The sequence below is a fragment of the Paramisgurnus dabryanus genome, chromosome 8 (assembly GCF_030506205.2).
Source record: "Paramisgurnus dabryanus chromosome 8, PD_genome_1.1, whole genome shotgun sequence".
Taxonomy (NCBI): domain Eukaryota; kingdom Metazoa; phylum Chordata; class Actinopteri; order Cypriniformes; family Cobitidae; genus Paramisgurnus; species Paramisgurnus dabryanus.
In genome coordinates this window covers 30,317,755-30,342,014 of record NC_133344.1, presented here as the reverse complement: position 1 = coordinate 30,342,014, position 24,260 = coordinate 30,317,755, and the positions used below count along the sequence as shown (strand labels likewise).

General features: G+C 37.7%; 1 protein-coding gene across 1 annotated transcript; it reads right to left on the bottom strand.

The window, feature by feature from the left end:
• Positions 1-14,751: 14,751 nt before the first annotated feature.
• coq8b (coenzyme Q8B) lies at positions 14,752-22,755 on the bottom strand. The gene is made up of 15 exons (XM_065281518.1): positions 22,646-22,755; positions 22,006-22,184; positions 21,576-21,911; positions 20,888-20,954; positions 19,908-19,979; positions 19,662-19,781; positions 19,413-19,498; positions 18,894-19,034; positions 18,693-18,774; positions 18,494-18,587; positions 18,232-18,373; positions 17,674-17,781; positions 15,945-16,010; positions 15,560-15,646; positions 14,752-15,442 (listed from the first exon to the last, which is right to left on the bottom strand). Coding segments are annotated over exons 1-15 (1,878 nt in total). The 5' UTR covers positions 22,647-22,755; the 3' UTR covers positions 14,752-15,145.
• Between the last annotated feature and the right edge of the window lie 1,505 nt (positions 22,756-24,260).

The following is a 24,260-nucleotide window of genomic DNA, read 5'->3' as shown; positions in this document are numbered from 1 at the left end:
AAACATGTCATTAAAACAACACTTAACGTTCATTTTCAAAACTGTACTACTCACCGAGTGGTGCGTGGCTGACACTGTCATCGGTGTATAAATGGGTGAATGTGAGGCTAATTGTAAAGCGCTTTGGATGGCCATAGGTCTGTTAAAAGCGCTATATAAATGCAGTCCATTTACAGTACCAACGGGGCTGATGCTCATTCTGTAAGAGGTCCTTATTAATTTTTTAATGCTTTAAAAACTTTTACATGGAATAGTGCAGATTAAGGGGCCGTATTATCCCCTTCTGACATCACGGGGGAGCCAAATTTCAATGACATATTTTTCCACATGCTTGCAGAGAATGCTTTACCAAAACTAAGTTACTGAATTGTTCTTTATTACATTTTCTAGCTTGATAGAAGCACTGGGGACCCAATTATAGCACTTAAACAAGGAAAAAGTCAGATTTTCGTGATATGTTCCCTTCAAATCTATGTAGTATTTTGTAAATGTAAAATAATAGCTCAGTTTTGTTATTTTAAACCAATTATTTAGTGCCAGTCATCTAATGTTATATGCATCTATGTTTAACTAGTTGTCACTGAAGTATTTGTCTTTTTTTTTTTGTTATTTTTTGGGCCATTTTTGCCGTTATTGTAAAAAAAATACAAAAGGAGATGACAGGAAAGTATAGGGTGAAGAGAGGTGTATGGGATTGGCAAAGGATCTCGAGCCGGGATTCGAACTCGGGTCGCCAAAAGTGCGTCTGCACCATGTGTTGGAGCGCCGTCCACTACACCATCGGCTCCGACATTGTATTCGTCTTTTAAAGCATCATAGGATGATGTTCATCAGCAGGAAGGCCACATTAAAAGACCGTGGCACTGCCTCGCATTGGTGTCTCTCTTCTCCGCTCACAATGGTAGTGTGTGTGTGAAATCTGACACCAGCATGGCAAGTTAAGCACCTGTAGCTTTAGCGCATAGTGATTGAATATTTTGTCGCGGGGAGGCGCATGGATTTGGAGACACACGAACAGATGCGCAGGGAATAATAAAACGGACCAATTTGGCCAAATACCCCCCCACAAAAAATTAAATAAATTTACATCTGTGTATTGGACAGTGGAGGTTGTACCGAACGGTTCAATAATATATTCAGAATTGTGGCATCCCTAGTATCACTGCGCAGCACCCTTGGCAATTTAAACATATGTGAAAATTTTGTTTTTAGTTGGTCAGGGACTATTTTTTCCAGCAGAAAGAAGTCTAAGGGGCCAATCTCACCAAAAGCTTTTTAAACGCTTGGAAACGTTCCATGTTACTGTAAACTTCCGTCACCACAAAAGGAAGGCATGCCCTCTCCCCTCATTCGATTGGACAATGGAAGAACGCAAATGACATCGTGCGCTTTTCCACTCCGAGCACTCCAAAAACACGTGGTGCGGCAGGCAGCAAAAAAACGTGAGGCATTTGGCGCACATAAAGCTCACTGCCCATAGAAAACCATTAAAAAAGGCACCTGCAACTGCCATAAACGCGTTTGTTGTGATTGGCCTTTTATGTAAGGGATAATGTAGAGGCAGCTTCGCGTCGGGTCCTGATCACACTGTCGGGGCTTATTACCCGATAACTACCGGCTGCCTCTACATTATCCCGCTTATTACACGGCTACTTGCCACATAAGAAAAAAAACTGGACATGAACATGAATTTGAAACATTTTATTGGCATATTTGTTTTAAATTAACATTTTTATCCTTCCGTGAAACTTTGCACAGATGCATAAAATGATCGTAATACCTTATTAAGATCCTCTGCTTTATACTTGTCTGTCTCCATTTTTTCTCTTTTAGCCAGTCTTTGAGAAGTTTTAATGCCCATTCTGTATTTTTTTGTGTGTTGGCTTCGTAGCTGTCATGCTCTATTTTGTCAAGTTCAGTCTCAGTAAGCTCTCTGTGTCTTGTCGTTGTTCGTTCTTCTATCCACTGTTTAAATGTTTTGTTTTTTCCGTACATGTTAAAATTAATGTCAAAATGTTGTGGTTGTCCAGTGTTTGTCACAAGATGGCGCCAAACAGTAATCTTTATTGGCGCGGAGCGATTTAAATCGTACAAGTAGTACCGGCTATGCAATATTACTTTGGAGCGGTTATTATTTGAAAAAAACGAACCTGCAAATGTCTCAACTGACCAATAAGAATCAAGCATTCCAGAGAGCCGTGTAATAATGTGATTTAACTTGATGAAAGTTGCACTAATACATTTTTTTCTTTATTATTTATATTGTGTGTTAACCATTTTATAAAAGCTATAAGTACTCAAAGCTAATGGGGTACAATACCTTTCATCCCTGACTTATTCCGGTAATAGTGTTGGCTAAGTCTAAGTTTCTTGGCTTATTAACAAGGGTGTTGTAGAAAATGACACTCAGTGGAGTATATTCAGGGAAATATTGCTAATGTTTTGCTGGTTAGTCTTGTATAAAACATTTCCACTCATTCTGACAAGCCCACCCATAATTATTACCGAAAAGAACTAGCTATATCTAGCTCTCATTTCTTTTCTTCACTGAGCCATGGCATATTTTAATGTACAGCAGGGAAAAGAAAGCCAGTAAAGTTTAAGTATTTTGTATTTTGCTAGTTAGGCAGTTAAGCATTTCTCTAAATGACTTCCAGTGCACATTGCTTGAAAAGTAAAGCGTTTGTCAAAGTGTCTATGCTTCTACAATAGCTTGTAAAATGAATTACTATCTTTTCTAGCTAATGTGCTAATATTAGCTTGCACATTTTGGCAAAACCAACTAGCATATGATGATCAAGTCAATTCAATGATGGGGTGTAAACTGTGGCTACAAATCTGTAATTAAATTAAACACAAATTTTGGCAGATGACAACATGAGAGTGAATAAATGATGACAGATTTTCATTTTTGGGTGAACTACCCCTTTAAAACCAGTGAGTGAGTTGTTCCCGCTTTCTGCCACACAAGAAATTTTAGAGACCCAAAGCATCAATTGGAAATAATGTCATCATGTTTAAGGAGGTTACAAAAAAATAACAAATAAATAAATGAGTAAACTATTGCCCCGCCCCCTGATACTATCGTGTATAGATCTCAAAGGTTGACGATAGGACAAACTCAGTATGGGGCATATCGCTATGCCTGTTCCTCTACTTCCCCTCCTCTTTTTTTTAAGTTGCCATAAGTTTAATGCCTTCCAGAAAATGTTCTTCTTTAAATATATAAACATACAACATATCCAATGAAAGAACAGACCCTCTACTTTAAAAAAAAAACCTTTTGTAAAGGACTTTTGTTAGAGATCAGATTCAGAACGATGATCAAAACATACGCAGAGTTTTTACAGTTTTTGGATCAGTGTATGCTTCAGTGTTTTATAAGTTGGGTAAGAGCACCATCAAGTGGAAAATAGCGGAAATATGGATTGTGTAAAAATTTATTGACGATATAACTCTTTAATGGCTGGGAAAGACTTAAACACGTAACATACTTTTTTTTTACTCTATTTATCTCTGTGTTAAAACTTAGCCTAAAGGTCTGGTTTACTAGCTTGTATTTTGCTATTTATTTACTGAACACTTTGCTCTGACTTTATCAATGGGACTTGGACTTCAACTACCAACAAGCATTGCTTCAAAATGACTTCTTTCCTACTATGAACTAATTGCCTTGCAAAGAAGTATTGAATCATTAGTAACATCAGTAATGTATTCAATCATTCACATTCATGTATTACAGATGAAGAAATAACTTGCACATATATCACTTAAAAACTCCCTAATACACACGCTTCATCCTCAGGAATTGAATACCTCACTTTTTCTTGTCTGCACTCAAACCGATGAAAAGTGAAAGTGAGTGAGGCCTTTTAGACCAAGCTAAAGAACAAGCGGTGCAATAATAGATGATTGCAATGCAACATGTATTGATTGAGGGCAGGAGGCTAAGCACAGCAAGACATGTACAGATGTGATTTAGCATACTGAGGAAGGAAAAGAAGGATACCAACTTTCTCCCAAGGGCTATGTCATCATTACTCCCCTCACTGTTCTCTTCATATATCAAATACTCAGGACAACACCATCCATCTTGATAGATCTTTTGCCCACTCTTTTGGTTATCAAACATCATATCATATCCCGTCCTTTAACATGCCGATACAGTCTATTTGTTCATCCACCAAAGAAAATCTCAAGTTTGCCAGCTAAGAAACATAACAGCCCGTCTAAAATATCTTACATGGACGCTGCACGAATAGTGTGGGCAATTAGTAGACTGAAAGTGTAACTACATACCACAGCAAGACTCATTGATCCTGTTGGTAAGATGAAACAATGCCTGCAGAACGGACTTGTTTCAATAGATGGAGGTCTGCTGGCTCATTAGAGGTTCACAATGCAAAACTTTCATCCAGGCAAGCAGGCAGCCAGCCTGGCATAGGAGAACCTACAGAAAGCATTCATGTATTTCCAGTTAGCTATCAGCGGTCACTGAACCACCAGTAACACACCGGAAAATGTCAAGCGCATTAATAAAGCCTGCATGCTCCATGGACTTCCATTCTCATTTCTCAATAAGTTGGCATTTCATTTTTATAAATTACCCTGCCTGACAAAACTGAACTGAAGCCATTTTTAGTGATTTACTGTTTTTTACATAAAATCATCCAAGGTAATGTAAGACCATTCTGTGAAAATGTAACCTTGATATCTATTGATATCTATCTGATTGATATTGACTGAGTAAGGTCATGTTAAAGATTGAAATCAACGTGAGAAAATAAACTTTGACGCTCCAAAAATTACAATTAGATTACGAGACTTTAGCCTGGATTTACAACATTAGCACATGTTATTTACCCCAAAACTGAAGGGCTACAAATATAGCAAACAGAAAATAGCATCTCAAAGGCTTCTTGTAGATATCGAGCTATCGAGATATCTCAAGATTCAAGATTACTTCATTGGTCCCAAAGGAAATTTGTCTTGGACAAAAGGCTGGCACATAAAACATCCAATTATAGTACAATTACAAAACAAAATACAAGACACTACTACTCAATTCACACTGCATTACATCCTGAATTTAGATTTACTGATAAAGGAATGAAAGAATCTATCTATCTGTGATTTAAAGGTTCTTTGTTTGAATGCCTTTTTGATAAAGATAAGATGCTGTACAAAAAATAAGCATATTACAGCTTTATGCACAAATAAACGTAAGATCATCCTGAAGTGGATTGCATGTACATTTGGGTAAATGAAGATTCCAAACCTGAAGTCATTACTGAAACGGTTATCAGTACTACTGTTTGGCTTCGAGGCTTAATAACACGCATCCAACTTGTTTCCTCCAACTCATCCTCCTCCACCTTATTCCAGCAGGATCCTCTGTCACAGATCAGAGGAGATGCTACAGTACATCTGTTAAACAGCTGAAGGCATCCGACAGATGTTTTGAAAGGGGAGGAATGGAAACAGGGAAACAGGCAAAAAGGGAAAAGCATCCACACCCTCCTTCATTTGTCTATGTTAGCATTAGGCGTGAGTCACAGATGTGTAATTGCACTGCAGGGCATTGAGGGGTGCACCAGTACAAGCCACACCCACCTTTAACCAAGTGACAGACATGCGATAGCCTTAACCTTTTCAGATGAGTATTTGTGGCAAGTCAAAAACAAAATGTAAATGTCTTGGCAAACAAAGTGTATGCCGATCTGGATGTCCCTAAACTGCCGTGTCGTTTTTTTTTTTTTCAATATTAAAATACTAGCCCAGCCCAGAGCACAGAGATCATAATAAGTGACCCATGGCATTCGTAGGTGGATTTTTCTTAAAAATGTATTGTTATTACTATGGCACATTTGTCTTTGCTTGCTACTAAGATAAGGGAAACAAACTGTTTTGATAACTATACAAAAAAGTGGATTATCACAGTAAAGGTGGCGAAACTGCTGCTGCTGGAAACTTGTAGCTAGTGGTCAAAAATAACATTTAACAGGTAAATATATCATAACAATGTCATAAATGTCAGCTTTTTGATTTGGAACCAACTTTGCAGTCCGTCCTTAACATTTAAGAACACTTACACAACACATGTAATTGATTTTCTAATCTATATTCTTATATCTATAAAAGTCTACACTCAAAAAAACGCTGGGTTGTTTAAACCCATTAATCAAATGTAAACATTTTCTGAGTTAAAGGACAAGTTCGGTATTTTAGACTTAAAGCCCTGTTTTCAGATTGTTTATGGTGAAATAGAACGGTTTTGACTGAAATTTCGACATTTGCGGCTGCCCTGAGAATTTTCGCGTGTTTGTGTTTCAGCTCAGACCTCTACAATGGGTTTAATGGTGCACTGGAACAATCCTTCCTAAAATGCATTAAACTTTCGTTTACAAAGACGTGAAACTCACCGAGTGGTCAGGGGTGTTCACTGGTATGCTCACACAAAAATCGCTCCAAAAGACGCATTCCAACAGGTTTTATCGTAGTTTTGTCCAACTCCATTGACTTGTATTAGATGTCCTGTGAGGTACGGTATTACTCCGCGCCGGGAACTTTGTTTCTATTCTTGCAATTGGCAATGGCGGATTAGCGCCACCACCTGGGCTGGAGTGTTTATTATTCAAGCTCTCAGCGGAAAAATATACGGGTGTGAGGTGTTTGGAAAAATAGGTCCACAAGTTAACAACGAATGCTAAAACAGCTGTTGGAAAGCATCTTTTGCAGCGATTTTTGTGTGAGCATATCAGTGAACACCCCTGACCACTCGGTGAGTTTCACATCTTTGTAAACGAAAGTTTAATGCATTTTCGGAAGGATTGTTCCAGTGCACCATTAAACCCATTGTAGAGGTGTGAGGTGAAACACAAACACGCGAAAATTCTCAGGGCAGCCGCAAATGTCGAAATTTCAGTCAAAACCATTCTATTTCACCATAAACAATCTGAAAACAGGGCTTTAAGTCTAAAATACCGAACTTGTCCTTTAATTTAACCCAGGTTTGTCCCTTTTTAACCTAACTATGAATTAAACATAACTCAGCATTTGTATAGTTTATGTTGAAATAAGCTTTGTTTGCTTTAGGAATGTATTGGATATCATAGAGTCGCAGACTGCAATGCATCTGCTAAAATTTGAGCTGTGCCCTGCGGTTTCAAGCTGTGGATGCCGAACACAGATGCTGCAAAGAACAAAAGCAGAAGATGCTCTATGGAGAAACTGGAATCAGACTGAATTTCATTTCATTTAGCAATGTCTCTCACTTTGCAACACGAGGAGCTCTCTAAGGTGCTACTATGTGTTTATACATCATATTCAGAGCATGAGCTCTTGTAAAGCATCTGCAGTAGTTCTGTTTACGACTAAAACGAGCTGATCTATTCTTACCGTTGAGCCTTTCAATTCCACCACCCTCCTTCACACAACCTGTAACCCCTGACTGAGCACTCCACCAACACTTATTCGACTTTTGGAAAACAGAATAAAAGATGCCAGATAATACAAAACTTGCCATTTGCAAGATTTGATTTTATTCACTTGGAATTGATTGGAAAGTGAAACGTAGGAGATTATGGCAAAATAAAGGCCTATAGCTAAATAATTATTGAAGAGAAAATATATGTTCAGCCCCTCCTTCCGAAGCTTCGAATATTCGATTTGATTTCTACTAGAGCTTCGAAGCTCAAAAAATGGTATTCGGAACAGCCCTACTTCATAGCATGTTTTGCCCCTTAATTATCGGTTTAAGAAAATACCAATACATGTGAGTATCATGATACTTTGTTTGAAAATACTGTAACGATTCTTAAAAAAAGGCAATACTAGGGCTGTGACAGTGGCAGTTTTTACCACCGCAGTGGTAATGCACAAATTCACTGCGGTGGTGCGGTGGTTATAGATTTATTGTGTGTGGGGGGCATGGTCGTATGCGCACGTGCACATTGATGCATATAGGTCTTAAATCATACATATATTTTGAAATATACAAATGTAAACGATGATCAGATATATCGTTCTTAACAAACGTGCGTGTTTATAGGCGCCACATTTTTTCTCCGCCGGTGGGTGCTCGTCACAGCGTCAAGCAATGCTTAGGTTACTTAGCAACGAAAGACGCTCTGAAGTGCCCACATGCTTTGAAGAGGAGGAAAGCGGCGCGGTCACGTGAAGCAACTGTGCGTTATGTGCTTGGCAATTTCGGTGGCTGCTCGAGCCGAGCCCCGGTGCACACAGGGGATCGGCGCATATCTGCGTGTTTATTATAGCACTTCCACTCATGAAACAACAAGTGAGAAACTTTTTTGGTGTTATAATTTTTCCGGCCGCGCTGAAAACGCGTTCTGATGGTGTACTGGTAGTGCAGATTGAAACTTTTTCGTGACCAAGAGAGAACGGCCGTTTCTTAATCTGAATCAATCTGTCATCAAGCCTGATTTATTATTTTTAGACATTTGCAAGTCATAAGCATATTACAACAATGTATGATTAACAAAGAATAATAGTCAACTTTATAATTGTTAATGTTATAAGTCTTGATGACGTATGCAGCTTGCAAATTCGACCTCCTGAGGCTACAGTCTTCGGATTGAGAAACCGCCAATATCTTTCCTCATTGTTCCGCCCCCAAGCCAGCGAGTCATCACTGATATCAGTTGCCTTCCCTTGCAAATTAGCGCATTAACTCCACGTTTGCTGGCTGTTTGCTTTAACACGAAGCTGAAGACATGTCACTGGGCGAGATTGTACTTTATGTTTTTCATCATTTGTGAGGTGCACACCACAGCGCGGCACACTTCCCGACTGCCGGTCGCACTCCACCACAGCGGTTGTGCGGTGGTAATTACTAGGGGTGGCACGGTTCACAAAACCCTCGGTTCGGTTAGTATCACGGTTCTATGGTCACGGTTCAGTACGGTTCTTGTTGTTATTTTTGCTTTAAATTTTTAACACTCCAGAAATGTATTATCTTATTAATGTATTAATTATCCATAATTTAGGATACAGTATTACAAAAAAAAGTTATATCATGTAATCATGCACAAACTGAATTTGACTTTAAGCACATTATTGGGACCATCTCTGAGGAAAGCCAGATGAGATTTTGATAGAGCAAGAGGGAAGACATTGATGATTTCAACATGCTTTTCATTTATTTGGCAAAAAAGAGAATGTGTATTGCCATCTACATGAACTTTATGTGCATTTTTAGCACACAAAGATAACTTGCATTTATTAAAATGCCAACTTCAGTGTAGCTCTTAGATTTATCACTGAGAGGCTGCTTTAATACTGAGAGTATATGTGGATGAGAGAGAAACATAACCTTTACACCTGTAATATTTAAATCTCTTTAAGTCTCTTTTGTCCACTTTTGACCACTTCTGTCCTGATTACTTTGAGGGGAAATTTCTGAAATAAGATCGCGCAACTTTCACACGCTAGCAAAATGAAACTACGCGGAAATCAGCCGCTTTAATTGTATCAATGAAAGGCTAAAAATAGCGCTGAATACGAAAAGACGTAAAACATTGTGTTCATTACCTCAGATTAGATAAATGGTCGGAGAGAAGGCGGTCTCCTGTGGCTGTTCGAGCACATTCGACTGCAGTTCTATCTATTGTTTTATTTCCGCTGTCATCATAAGTAACATGAAATAAAAATATGTTTCCACACACCAAACTTATACGACGCTGGCGCATCCTCCAACTGCGGGCAGACTTACTTTTCTCTCCCACTTGCCATTTCTACACGTAACATAACCCGCAGTACTTATACTCCAAACCAGTCACCTCTTCTTTCGCTCGAAAGGGAAACACGCTATCTGAGGTCACATACAGGGCATGAGACTACATTGCGCATGCCATGAACCGTTGAACCGTGCGGCACAGACGCGCTCCGAACCGAGACAAGCGAACCGAACGGTTCTGATTTTTTTCATGGACCGTGCCACCCCTAGTAATTACAACCGTCCCAGCCCTAGGCAATACCGATATTTTAAAAATAAAAATCATACAAGATGCAGGGCAGTTGTTAAGTTTGGAGTTTAAATACCGACCACTGGAAAGCATTCTTCTTATCTCTGAACTTAAAACTGTGACAGGAAGTACTAGCATAGGGGTGTGCCACCATTTTTATTTTTTTTTTTTTTGCATATGGTGGTGTGTTCTCAATGACAGCTTTCCTAAAATTATATCATATTATATTCCTAAAATAGGAAATATCCCAATATATTGCATTGCAATGTATCGCAACACGTTACGCAACAACCCATGTACACAAAATTGTTGCAGATACACAGCACTAGTTTTCATGTGGATCTAGATTTTTTTTTAAACCTGCTTAGATTTTTTAATGGAGGAAAAACTCTGTTTATAAAAATACTCATGTACGTGTCTACTGACAAACAATTAAACCAAGTCATTGACATTCAATTTCACAGTCACATTCACAGGCCAGCATAGCATCATGTTTATCATGACTTATCAACTTCTGATTTTATTAATGTATTTTCAAATAGACCCACTCAAAAAATACCTCTTTGTACATCATTTAAGTTAAGTGATCTAAAGAGCAGATCTAACAGAGTCTACGTGTCTAGATAACCATTTACACTCCTTAATTCAATAGAAGAAGGTCTGATAAGAGACAGACCTTTACAGAATCCGGATGCGTTACCATAACATCACTAAATCACCCATTATACGCACTAAGAAAGGAAAGAGCTGCATCATTCTGTTACTCTGGAGTCCATTCAAAGTGTGCTCATGCATAATGTAAACAGTCGTAGACCAGATATGAGCAAAAGAAAATGTGAGGTGTACAAACAAGCACTCAGACATGTGCATGCCGTGTAAAGAGAAACTATTTTGAATTTCATAGCTGAATGCCCTGCACATTTTGATGTGATTACATATAATCACCCAGGGATTTTCCACACAATGGAAATGGGAAAGTAATTTTTCCAAAGAATTTCTGAAGTCTTCCGAAAAGTCTTTTTAATGTTAACCTAAATTACCTCTTTGATCAAAACAAACAGGTGATGGAGAATTACACACTAAAAAATGCTGGGTTATTTTCAACCCAGTGTTGGGTCAAAAAAGAACAAGCCCAGCTGTTGGGTTAAATGAACCAAGAAAATGTTTATATTTGACCCAACAATGGGTTAAAACAACCCAGCATAGGTTAAATTACAACCCAACAGGCTGGGCTCGTACCTTTTTAACCCAACACTAGGTTAAAAACAACGAAGCCTTTTTTTAGAGTGTACTGGTCTTAGTCTCATATTAAAGCTTAAAATACTTTACATTTACATATAGATGTAAAGTTTGTGGATAAAAGTTTTTTTAATGTTTTTTTTTTTTTTTTTTGCAAAGTGCCATGTGCACAGAAAACTGCTGATTTGTGCAATACGCATAGCCTCAAGGTATATAAAAACTTTTTTTGTTTGTAATTGTCAGGTATGAGACAAGTGCAGAACCACAAAACCAAACAACCCTCTATACTGAGACCAGCTCACGGATGCTGTGCGACAAAACACTTCACTTATTTCAGTTCAAGAATGGCTGAGCAAAAAACGGAAAGGGATTTTTAAAGCAGCCGCTCCAGTCCATTGTGTACAAGTCACACCCTGATTATTACAAAGGAAATGACATCGTTCTTCGGTATCATAGCTTAGACGGCAGCCCATTGATTGGCCTTTGCCCTTGTGCTATTGTGGTTTCAGCTGCTGGGACCTCTTGTCCGTCCATCTGGATAACAATGGGGTGTAGACTTATACCGCAGACCCCAAAACAGACGGTACCCACTCTGGACAGTCAAAAAGACCCATTCAGCTGTCATGCACATCCAGTCCAATACCAACGGTGAGCGGGACAGGTGATTAAATAGTGTGGCACAGAAAAGCTTTATGATCATTATAACTTTTAATGGCCAAACCAATCCGTTTCACTGCTTTTTGGTTTACATGATTTTAAATACAACCACAATTTTTGGGGTGTACTTTATGAATTAGGCAAATATTAGGCTGTACACCATTAAAATGTTCATTTCAAATGTTCAAATGTTTACGACATGCTTCATGTAACAACAATGTAACAGCTACACAACTTTACTTTCTACATTGCATTGTGTGCAAATCCAACAGACAGGTTTTTGTTTTAGGATTAACTAGTCTTTATTTACAAGAAGTGTGCTAAGACAGTAGTGACCACTTTCAGTGAATTGCTACCATCCTAAAAAGGAAATTCGTCTTTGCATCAAAATCTAATTTAAAATACTCAAAAATCGGGTCAAGATCTCATGCAATAATGGCAAATAATGTATCTATTCTAGCACGTTTTGTAGTGTTAGCAGCGCAAAAGGTCATGGGTTCGAACCCCACATACTAATAAAGCACTCCACTTAGTATAAAAGCGTCTGCTAAAGGCATAAATATAAATAATCTCTTAATAATATTGTTTATAATAATACATATAAGTCATCTGACAGCAAGTAACACTTTAGTTGTCTTGTACTCATATTATATTTCAAGTGAGGACACTTACAAACTCTTGATAGTGTACGGCCTAAGCATTATGGATCGATAACAATCCTTTAATGTAAAGCATTTCTGTTAGATATCACAGGCCTTTCACCCAAGTCTTACATAATTTCACATTAGTTTACATTAGTCTAACAAAAGCACGTTTTTCTTACGTAAGCAAGCGATTAAATAAAAACAAAATGCACGTTGAAGAAACCGAAGCTGCGCTTGAAAACAGCGAAAAATTCGTATTTTTACTACAGACAAACACAATGGGACGTTTATGATGTGTACTCAGGAACATCTGGGTCCAATCGCAATGACATGTTGGTGTTGCCAGTTTACAAAAAGCTACCACTTTGGTATTGTATTTATCACCACTTAATACTTATAATACACTACCATATAGGTAGAAAAAGCAAAAAATCTGCATTTTCCACCACAGAAATAGACTTCATAAAACCAGATATCCGCTATATGGACAAGCAATCTTCAGTCACTTCAGCCCTATCCTGTGAATTCCCACAAGCTATTAATAATGCATGTTAAATGTCGTTTTAGAGCACAGATTGCCCATAGAGACTTACCGACTGGAAGGATACTACAATGAGTGCTCGTGCCTCCTTTTGTGTAATCCAAAGAAAATGTGAGGGGAAATATTTCAGATTATTCTACATCAGAACAAGATCGTTCAGCTCCCCACAATGACCCTCGATCAGATGCACGTGTAGTGAAGCTCCTTAAACGGTCGTAAATTTTTGAAGAGGATGGTAAGAAACGGACGGGTTTGTGATAATCTCTGCGCGTGTGGACGGACGGCAGCAGTCACTAGCGCATAGAGACAGAGCGCCGCGCGTCATAACCTGAAAACCACGCCCACCGGGGGGGAAAACAATCCAACCGTCTCCATTGACTTTGTATTGCGAGAGGCTGCCTCCTTGTCATTTCTGGCTTATAACAAAAAACAGAATAATGCCTAAAAACTGCTGTGTGACAATATGTACAGCTAACAAGCCAAAGAACCCAGAAATAAGTTTTTATAAGCTGTCGAGCCGTAAAACCCTGTCTTTAAGGAGAATAAAGTGGATCGCCGACTACGTTTCCCCCTATTGGACGCAGTTTTACTAATAGTATTACTATGAAAAGTTGCCTGTTTCCATTTTTGTGTCTTTAAACGCTCGTTTTTGGGGTCGACAGCTTATAAAAACTTATTTACATATTAAAATTAAAAACAGAATAATACATAAAAGCTGCTGTGTGGCAAGGTGTACAGCTAAAAAGCCAAAAAACCCAGAAATAAGTTTTTTTTAAGCTGTCGACCTCATAAAACGAGCGTTTAAAGAAACAAAAGTGGAAACAGGCAACTTTTCATAGTACTTCTATTAGTAGAACTGCGTCCACTAGGGGGAAACGTAGTCGGCGATCCACTTTATTCTCCTTAAAAGACAGGGTTTTACGGCTCGACAGCTTATAAAAACTTATTTCTGGGTTCTTTGGCTTGTTAGCTGTACATATTGTCACACAGCAGTTTTTAGGCATTATTCTGTTTTTTGTTATAAGCCAGAAATGACAAGGAGGCAGCCTCTCACAATACAAAGTCAATGGAGACGGTTGGATTGTTTTCCCCCCCGGTGGGCGTGGTTTTCAAATTTGCATATCGGCGCTCTGTCTCTATAAACTGCGCTCCTCCCGCGGCTCCACCCTCTAGCCCCGCCCTCTCGACGCACCCATTGGCGCAACCAAGCCTATATGCAAATTATTCTTCCCGCTGATGTTCAAGTCTTACTATTATTAAAAAATTATCATAAATATTTTATTTTAAACCTGAGAGGAGTTCGTAGTTATTGCTCTTTGGTTTGTATTCTGTCTCAGAAAAAAAACAGTACTACCATATTCGTGTACTACTGTATTTATATGATTTTTAAAAAGTGTTAGATTTCACAGTACTACTATTGTATTTTTTTTACATTGTTTTAATAAATGCTTCAAAAGTCAGTGGTCTCGTTGCAAATATAAAATACATTATTACACCGCTTGACGTGCAGCTCATACAGAAATGCCTGTGTCAGTTATTTTTTAATGATGATAAATTGTACAAGGATTTATGCTCTTCTAACACGAAATAAATTGCAATGTTGACTCAAAGCAACACAATGTCCCCACTTGATATGTATCCTATGATTTATATAATGCATCACAGTCAGATAAACATTTTGAGATGTAGTCTGCTCCTTTATTTTCAATGTTTCGAAAAAAGCTTTGCAATAGTAATTGAAGACATTCACAAAACAACTTTTACACTTGAAACACGTAAACAAATAAATGGGAATATCTTTTAATGATTTACAGTATAATATACATAAGACAAACACACAGTTGCAGTGCACAAAATCTTACCCTTATTATGTTAACTTATTCAAGTATAAAAATAAGCCACAGACACAGAGGTTTAACACCAAACATGTTAATTTTCTGAGTGACAAAATGGTCAAAAATAAACACTGTAGTAAGAATAATACAAGCATAAAACATGTCAGTCTTTGGCTGTAATGCAGTGTAGAGCATATACCATTTTATCATGGTACTTCATGGTCCATGTACTTCCTGTTAGACTTAAGCCTGGGTGCCTATTTTTTGTCTCTGATGGTTATAGGAATTGTAAATATCAAGAAACATTTTTCGGCAAGTGATGCGGGCCTTCAGCTTGGAACAGATGAGGAATGATCCAGCCATTTTTCGGTGTAGTGAATAAGACTCTTCTGGAGGGGGTGTAAGTCGGTGTCGAAGCATTACGGGGATCAGACTCTGGATGCGCTTTGTGGTGTTCTGGTTGCCAAAGTCAAACGCATCAGGAGAAGCGAACGCTTCGCCGAGGATCATGACAGCCTCGACGTGTGCATCCTCGAATGCCTACGGATTGTTATAAACCATAATGAAATTAAAAGCTTTGATGTATGTGTAGTATGTAATAGCAAAGGAAAAGAAGTACGTAGATAGAAAATATGCAAAATATTACAACAAGCTAACCTTGGCTTCAAAACCAGTGAGAAACTTCAGGTCCTTGGATTTCTGCAAGACAGTCGCTTTGTCTCCGATTGAAGCTGCATGCACCACCTTGAATAGGAATAGTTACTGTATAATAACATGATAACAAATACATAGTTTCAGGTAGACTACAGAAAAGGGTTCGAGTGGAACATTATGATATTACTGTTAAAGATTTACCTTAGATCTTTAATAAATAATACTCTTTAAACATTCAACATAATGTTCAACATCGTTTTACAGTTCCAACCTGAATTGTTAAGGAAGCCACATATTTACATTTGCACTTATCTATACTGTATAGTATGTACTCCTTAAAGCCACTTTACTACAATGTGTCATGTGCAAATATTCACAGCATACGCACCTCTATATAATCGTCTGTGAATGACGCTGGGAAGTCTCGACAGGCTCCAAAGTCCAACAGATATATCTGTTATAATCAAAGGTGTGCATACTGTTTTAATGGGAAGCACTAGACGGACAGTAGACATTTATCAAAGATACATAAAATTGAGAGTTGAGAGTGTAAAAGAATGTAAAAAAAGATCAATAATAGTGGTGTTATCAGTACCCTGGTGTCCACTTAACATTTGTGCAAAACTTTAGCGTTTAGCATTTTAACGCGGTTTCCATCAACCGATGTTAAGGGACTAAAGCATAATTTTGTTTTCTCGTTCATGTCCTTTAATTTATTTATGTGGTAAAATTTTTTATAAATCTGTCTAATAAATTTACTGTGAATTAATACAATACATTATCCCTTAAATGCCATGTTGTGCAAAAAACTGTTGCATGTGTTTGCCTGCGTCAAACTGATTCTGGCTGGAAAGGATTTACAGTGAGTTTTCAAACTCACGGTAATCAAACACGGTTGTAATGATTACATTTTAAACAATAATACTAACCGTCAGGACATTTTATCAAGGTTAATCGTGAAACCGGTAATCGTCCCATCCTCGTGAAACCGGAAATCGTCCTATCCCCTTTTCAATCCAACTAGCCATTTTTTTTAAGTTGCCTGCCAGCATTTTTTGTGAATTTCACAAAAGTTTCACAAAATGCCTTCCAGGAAAAAAATTTTTCTCTGATCATGAACTTTTAAATATGGATATTTTTCTTCAAAATTACAAAATTTTCAGCAAAAGCTAAAATAATTGCATTTTTGTGAAGGAATTTTGTTATAGATCAGATTCAGAATGATTATCAAAACATACACACACTGTAAAATTATTAATAAATTATTTTATGTTTCATTTTTATATATTGGGTAAGTGCGCCTTCTAGTGTATAACCACGGTATTACAGATAACCATTAAAACTCTTCAGGAACACGTTTTTCATGCAAATGTTTTCTTTTAATTGACAAGATAATTTGTCAATGGCAGGGAAGAGTTAAAAGTACACATGATTGTGTGATAGTAAAATGCAAAAGTACATCATTGCCATGGAAGACAATATGCTGTACACTTTGCTTATAGTTGTTAATCGATAGGGACTGTCGCAAAGAACAGGCGAGTATATACAGAGCCCCTCCATGTCATTCTTAACGATTAACGATTGCCTCTTTTACTGGAAGGCGTGACCTCTTTGCTAGAGTGGCCATATTGCGATCTCTCTCATTCATAGCAATAGCAGTGACACATCTTGGTAATATCAAATTCATATGGCCCGCGCTGACCAACATGCAGATGACATGAAAATACAGCGAGAGTGATTTAAAAGCATACAGAGCAGTCGACTCACGAATCGCTCTTTCGTATTTTGATGTTATGCGCTTGTCAGTTCTTGCGACACTACATGAAGTCGAACACATTTCTTCCTTTTTGTCCTCCAACCAAACATAACGTGCTATATAAAAAAGAATCATCATGTGACTTGTACGCATGTCAGGTGACCTATAAATGCGAAAAAACTTAACTAATATATTTTTTACCAATTGCCCGAAAAACAACCTTACTTGAGCATCAAAACATTTTTGCAATATATAGCAAATTAAATCATGAAATTGACGCGTTTTCATTTAGCACATTTTCAATATTCCATTTCAATTTGAAGGGTAATGAAACGTGTCTATTGTCTCGGTGGTTGCTTACCTTGTTTTGTTCACTATTATAGAAGAAGTTGGCCCAGTTGGGGTCTGTCTGCATGAAGCGAAACTCAAACAACTCTCTCAGACACAACTGCAGGATGTTATAGCATATCTAAAGAATGAAATTAATCTTAGTATTATAGATGCAAGAGGAAATACATATATTATTTATTTATTTACTTTAATTTAAATTAAATGGGGAAAACATGGTTAAAATAAAAAACAAAAAAAGATGCAGTGTTTTCCGAACAATTCCAAAAAATTGATAAATCATTTTCAACAACAAAATACTAATGTTTTTACATGTATTTTAGGGAAAAATCAAAAATGAATCTTGTCATGCTCTCAGTCTTTTATATTTGCTGTTGCGTGACTTTATGTCACTCCTGAGGTTTGCTCCAAGCCATCTCCAAACCATGACAAATATTATTGTAGCTTAATAGGTCATTTTTGGTAACAATACAACAAAATAATGAGAAATAATGAGTTTTTTTTTTTTACTTTACGCAAAAGTAACAGTAATGACCTAAATCTTAATTCATTCTTTGTGACTATAATTCACCTCATTTCTAGTCTCCTGATCCAAATCGACACAACGGTCCAAAGGAACTCCATTTACAAGCTCCATAGTAAGCACTCGACGTGCTGAAAGTTCATCAAAGACCTCAGGGACCACAAACACCGGATCTCCTTTAAGATAACTCCTGTAAAGGGCAGAATAAAATACATTTATGGTAGACTTTATTTATGGTAAACATTATTTCTTCAATAACTCTGACTTAAATAGGACACCAGACCAAAACAATCATTAACTAAAAGAGCACCTGAAGCGTTTCGCACAGTCTGTCTCTCTCCTGTAGTCGCACTCCCACGCCAGCTCTTTCTGAAGAACCTCGAGACTGCTGTCAGCAAAAAGGCCTGCGAGAACAAAACACAAGCAAATGATATGAATGACTCAATATCCATACTGCGATTCGTTTTTAAGTTTGTTCAAAACTTCTGTATAAAAATCAAAGTACTCACCATCAGGTAAAACAACACTCATCTTTAAAACTGACATGAGATTGTCGATGTCACTGTGAATGCTCTCAGCAACGCCCGGGTACTGCACAAGATCATATAATTATTATTAATCGCAGAGCAGTTTTACTGTACGTTAATACAATTTACATTTAATTGCAAAACAGCCAAAATTTGTTCAGGTCAAGCATTTGTCATCAGTACCTGTATCTTCATAGCAACTTCTCTTCCATCCAGCAACACTCCATGATGCACTTGGCCAATGGATGCTGCAGCAAAGGGTTTTTCCTCAAATGATGATAGTTTCTCTTTCCAATTGGACCCTAACTCCTCCTCGAGTACTTTCTGTATAAGGCACAGCATCAATACATCAGTCACAGAGATCATAAAGTGAACCGACAACATCTGACAGCTCAGAGTCCAGTGATGGCTCGGGAGATTTTCAGCAACCACAAGCAAAAGCAGATTTAAAATTGTGCACTTCTGAGAAAAGGGTCATGTACTTGTTTTTGGGGATTTCTTTTAAACAGGACCACTAAGAGTGTGTTTTTTCCAGAGCTCTATAATAGTACACTAGCATTGTTCAGCCCACTGGCGCCCCACAGTGGCTGGGGGGCAGAATGTCCACCTATTACACAAGCTGACACCAGAACAGCATTTCTCTGATTCATACAAGATGTAAGAAGAAACAAGTGCATAATAGAGCTGAAATATATTACTTACATTCATTTGCCAGGATGGCATGAAGTCTGCACTTTGTCGAACCCTCTCGAATATTTTCTGTAGTTGCGGGCTAATGAAGCTGTTGTCTATTAAAAACGTCACATACATCATGTAATGAACCATATCACAGTTCATCCAACTATTTATTTATTTTTACATTGGAAATGCTGTGTATAATATTTTGTGACAGGTCAGATCGCACTAATCTCAAAATGGATTAGTTTGATTTAACTAAATTAAATTCTGTACCCTGAATGCTCAGCATCTGTCCGATCTTGAGAGCTGCTCCTCTAACCTTACACAATGTGTCCACTATTCTCTCTGCATTGGCCTCTGACAGAAGTGGTGAGTCTAAAAGAGCCTTCATTTCTAAAAGAGAAAGACAACATAACTTTAACAAAAATGCCAAATAATCATTTTAATATGGATGATCTGTAAACAATTTTAGTAAAGAGACCAAGCCGCATGATCTAGACACCATAGCATATATCTTACCTGAACGTTTTCCCCCAAAAGACTGTTTTGCCACCTCAGCAATGGCTCCAATGCTAAGTCCGATAGCTAAACCTACATAAAAGCACAGCAGTGTTACTGTAGTTGGGACAATAAATGCATTATTTTACTGAGAAGTCATTGAAAAACTCAGATGCAAAACCCTCTCAGCACATCTGATATGTTTTCTTGTAAAACAGCATTTTTTTATAAGGCACTTATATTAAGGTTCAGTAATTTCACTTTAATGAAAAAGTTATTAGGCCGTTGTTCATCCAGTTCTTTTTACGTGCACTTAAAGGACTGGAATCGCTGTGGTGTTTTACAGTTTCTGCCAACTAACCAGTATTTCTGAATGAGGCTGGGATTATTCGGATTTGAAGCAGAAGTAAATGATGAACGTGTAATATGTGCTGAGAGCATTCGCTCAATATCATCATCTCATTTTTGACGCAGGTTGTGTGTAGCGGCTTATGCATTTGAGCTCTTCAACTGTACACTTATTGCAATAGAGAGGTGTACGTATCCATTTTTTTGCACTTCATAGAATTCGTAATGTTTAATAGGGCTGTAACGATTTATCGTGCAAATGCACATTTTCACATGAATTTGAATGAATTACGGTGAAATGCCGCCAAATCCAAAAGCCAGAGGGCGCTCTCGTGTAGAAACTCCAAATGTCTACAGGAATATTTATATCGCCTTTCTTCAGATTGTTTCAGGTATTTTCATGATAATAAAGAATATTTTGAATGATTTTGTTTAACGAGTGTTGCTCATGTTTTCTCATAATGTTTTTAGATTGATATGGACTTCTTACCGACCAAAACGCCCAAGTACACGCACAAGCTGCGCATGAAACACAGAACCGCAGCCTTGCGATGCAGAATCGATTTTAGACAGGTCTTTCTTAATGGGACACGCGATATATCGTTACAGCCCTAATGTTTTACAAGTATTAAGTAAACTACGTTATTACTGACCCCCAAAATTGGCAAGACGACTAATCCGTGTAGCAGGAACCTTCCGTTCTTTGGCTCGATCGCTAAGCTGCAAACCAAAAACAAAAAACTAAGGTTATAAAAGATGCATATGTTGATAAAAGACAGATTTTTAAAAAATATATTCCTTAACTCTTTCACCGCCATTGTCGAGTTAACTCGTCAATTAAGAGAAAACGCCTCCCTGCCAATGACAAGTTTTTCCGGCCATCCGTATTTCCCCTATTATCCACCAGGTGGCGCTCTTACCCAACTTTTAAAACCCGTAAGCAACCACTTAGGGCAAACTCTGTGTATGTTTTGATAATCGCTCTGAATCTGACCTCTATCAAAAGTCCTTCACAAAAATGCATTTATTTCAGCTTTTGCTCAAAAATTTTTATTTTTGAAAAAACTACCCATATTTGATAGATGATAAAAAGAGAACTGATGAAGGTAGGTTGAAACTTTTTTGTTATTTCAAAGCAGTGTCTGTTCTTTCATTTGATATATTCTACGTTTATATATTAAAGAAGAGCATTTTCTGGAAGGCATTAAACTTTTTTGCTGGCAACTTAAAAAAACGCTGGTGGGGAAAGCGTTAATGGCATCAGAGAAATGTGAAAATATTTTTAATATTAAAATTGTAACAGAAACCATTTAACATCAGTTCCAGTTTAATGTTTCTCACCTTTTGTCGTACAGGTCTGGCAATGTTCTTTTTTGCCTCCCTTGCCTTTTTAATGTCCTCAGGGCTTAACCCGGCCACCACAGAATCATGAAGAAACCTAACAGGGTGATGAGACATTGACACATGCAAAAATCGAGTGTTTTGACCAGGCCAGCCAGTTCCTTTGACTGTGCCAGTAGACGAACCAATGGGCATCCCTGATGTCTCTCCAACATCAATGCCATCTGTGCTGGAGATGTCTGGAGGCAGCTCGGAGCCCACCACCCACTTGGCGGCTTCATCATGTTCCATCTCCTCCCAATTGTAATTATCAGGGAACCCTTGAGTCTCGGGTATCTGATAATACCAATAACAATAAACTAAAACATTAAAAAAACTCCTTGCCTTGATTATTTTAAATATACAGATATGTAAATGAGGTTTTACCAACCACATCTGACTGCATGACTGTGCCCATCGCACCCTCGACCAACTCCTGCACCGCTTTGATCCCTGAACCAAAGGTTGAGTTGCACGCCATCAGCCTCAGCTGTTCACCCTGAGTTGTGGCAAATGCAGTGCCCACCCTGCCAGCCCCCCTCAACACCTGCAGCACTTCTGCCAATGTCACTGAAAAATCATTTATTTAAAAAAATATTTTTAACCTTAGATAATACAATTTTGACAATATAATTTCAATAGTATAATTGTATATGAACATTGCACAAGATTAGTAATAAACGCTACAATTGTACTTTAATAATATCATTAATCATATCATTGTATACTTTCTTTTCACTGTAATACACATGCATTTACATTTAACTTATTATTTTTCAAGGGCAGTCCTTGTTATTAATTATGATGTTTAGTGAAAACAGACATATTTTAGAGTGTTCATCTCATGTACAACCACAATACAAATATTGCTACATATCTTGTACAATAAAATGCAAGTTATTAGTGTATAGCATGGACACATAGATTTCAACACACGTGCACTGTTTCTTTCAGTTTTAGGAATGACTGAAACAGTATATTTCCCAAATCCTCTATCATTTCTTCTGATAATTATATTGAAAAAAACTCACTCGTGTTAAAAGATTTGATGCTTTTGAGTGTCTGCGGTTCAGTGTCCTTTCCACTCCATACAACTCTGCGTGTTTTGCAACTACTACCGGACACGGAAGGGCTTTGAAGGTTGACAACACGGGTAGCCAATCAAATTGACAAATACAAAGAAAGGGTGGGTTTTTATGTCTGACAACCAATCATGAGCGGGAACCAACCATGGCTCCTCGTGGCTGAATCTTGTGATAGACAGATGCTCTGGTGCAATCGGACTTGGCACAGGGCGTTCCTAAAATCTCAGTGGCCAGTAGTAACTGTGTACTGGGATAACACACGTGTAGGATGCGGCGCTGCGCAGACCGATCGAAGGACGACATACAAGTACCGCGAGAGCAATTGGAAAGCTGTGCTCTCGCGGTACTTTGCTGTTATATGCCAGTCAGTCCGCGCAGCGTATGTGTTTTTGAAGTGAAGCTTTGCAAGGATGTAAGTGACTTTCATTTGATTTTCAAAATGAAGCGGTAGCTTAGGATCATTCTTATCAATTAACAATGTCTTAAAGGATAGATACAAATTTTTAAATAAATATATTGTGTGTCTCTTTAATAACTAACTTAATACATGTTTATGTTTTAAGATAAAACACAGCTTTAAGAATTTAAATGTATATAATGTAAAGCAGATCAATAGTTAATATACATTATCAATATATGAATCATCATTTTATTGCATATTGAATATATTTAAATATATTTAAATGTTAACTCAATTTATCATGTAACAATTTAAAATAATATGTTTAATAAAAAAGAGTTGTAAAGTGTTACTCATATTTAAATACATTATTAATTTACTCAATTATTTGCAGCCAGTATATAGCTAGTTAGCTTATACCCCTTTCACACAGAGCAGTGATCTGAGAAAATTCCCATGCCTTCTGTGTAAACGCAAACACATCCAGGAAATACTCATGGGATCGATGCTGGAATGGGACCCTGGTAACATTGCTGGGAACAGTTTTGCAATGTGTCCTGTGTGAACAAAAGGCAGGAATAATGCCATAGGAGGTGTTTCGTAGCGATGACAGGTGTCGTTGCAATGACAGGTATTGTGCGACGCTTTAAATCTCTAAATACAGAATAAAGTTTACTAGGAAGAGATGTCTGCAACTTGGTATGAAGCAGACACCAGGGAGCTCCTCACTATCCACACTGAAGCTGAGATCATTCACAAGCTTAATGGAAAGATAATTGATGCTCTACTTTATGATCAAATCAGAGAAATGCACAAGCGTGGTTCCTCGGGAGAGAAATTGCAGAACATAAGCTGCTTAAACTTAAGACACTGCAGGAAATTTTCCACCAAGTGCACGATTACAATTGCATTACACGCCAAACCCTGCTGTCACGTGTCTTTACAGGATCTTTTCAAGATGTGTGTAAATGAACGTATGCACAGATTCCAGAAAATCACTGGCAGTGTGAATACACTAAAATTAAACAATCCCAGGGCAAATCCCGGAACACATTATCAGCATATTTTCCGGAATGTCTGTGTGAAAAGGGCTTAAGTGTTAAGAGTGTAAAAACAAAATAAATTAGTATTAATTTTAAATATATATTAATGATATTACTT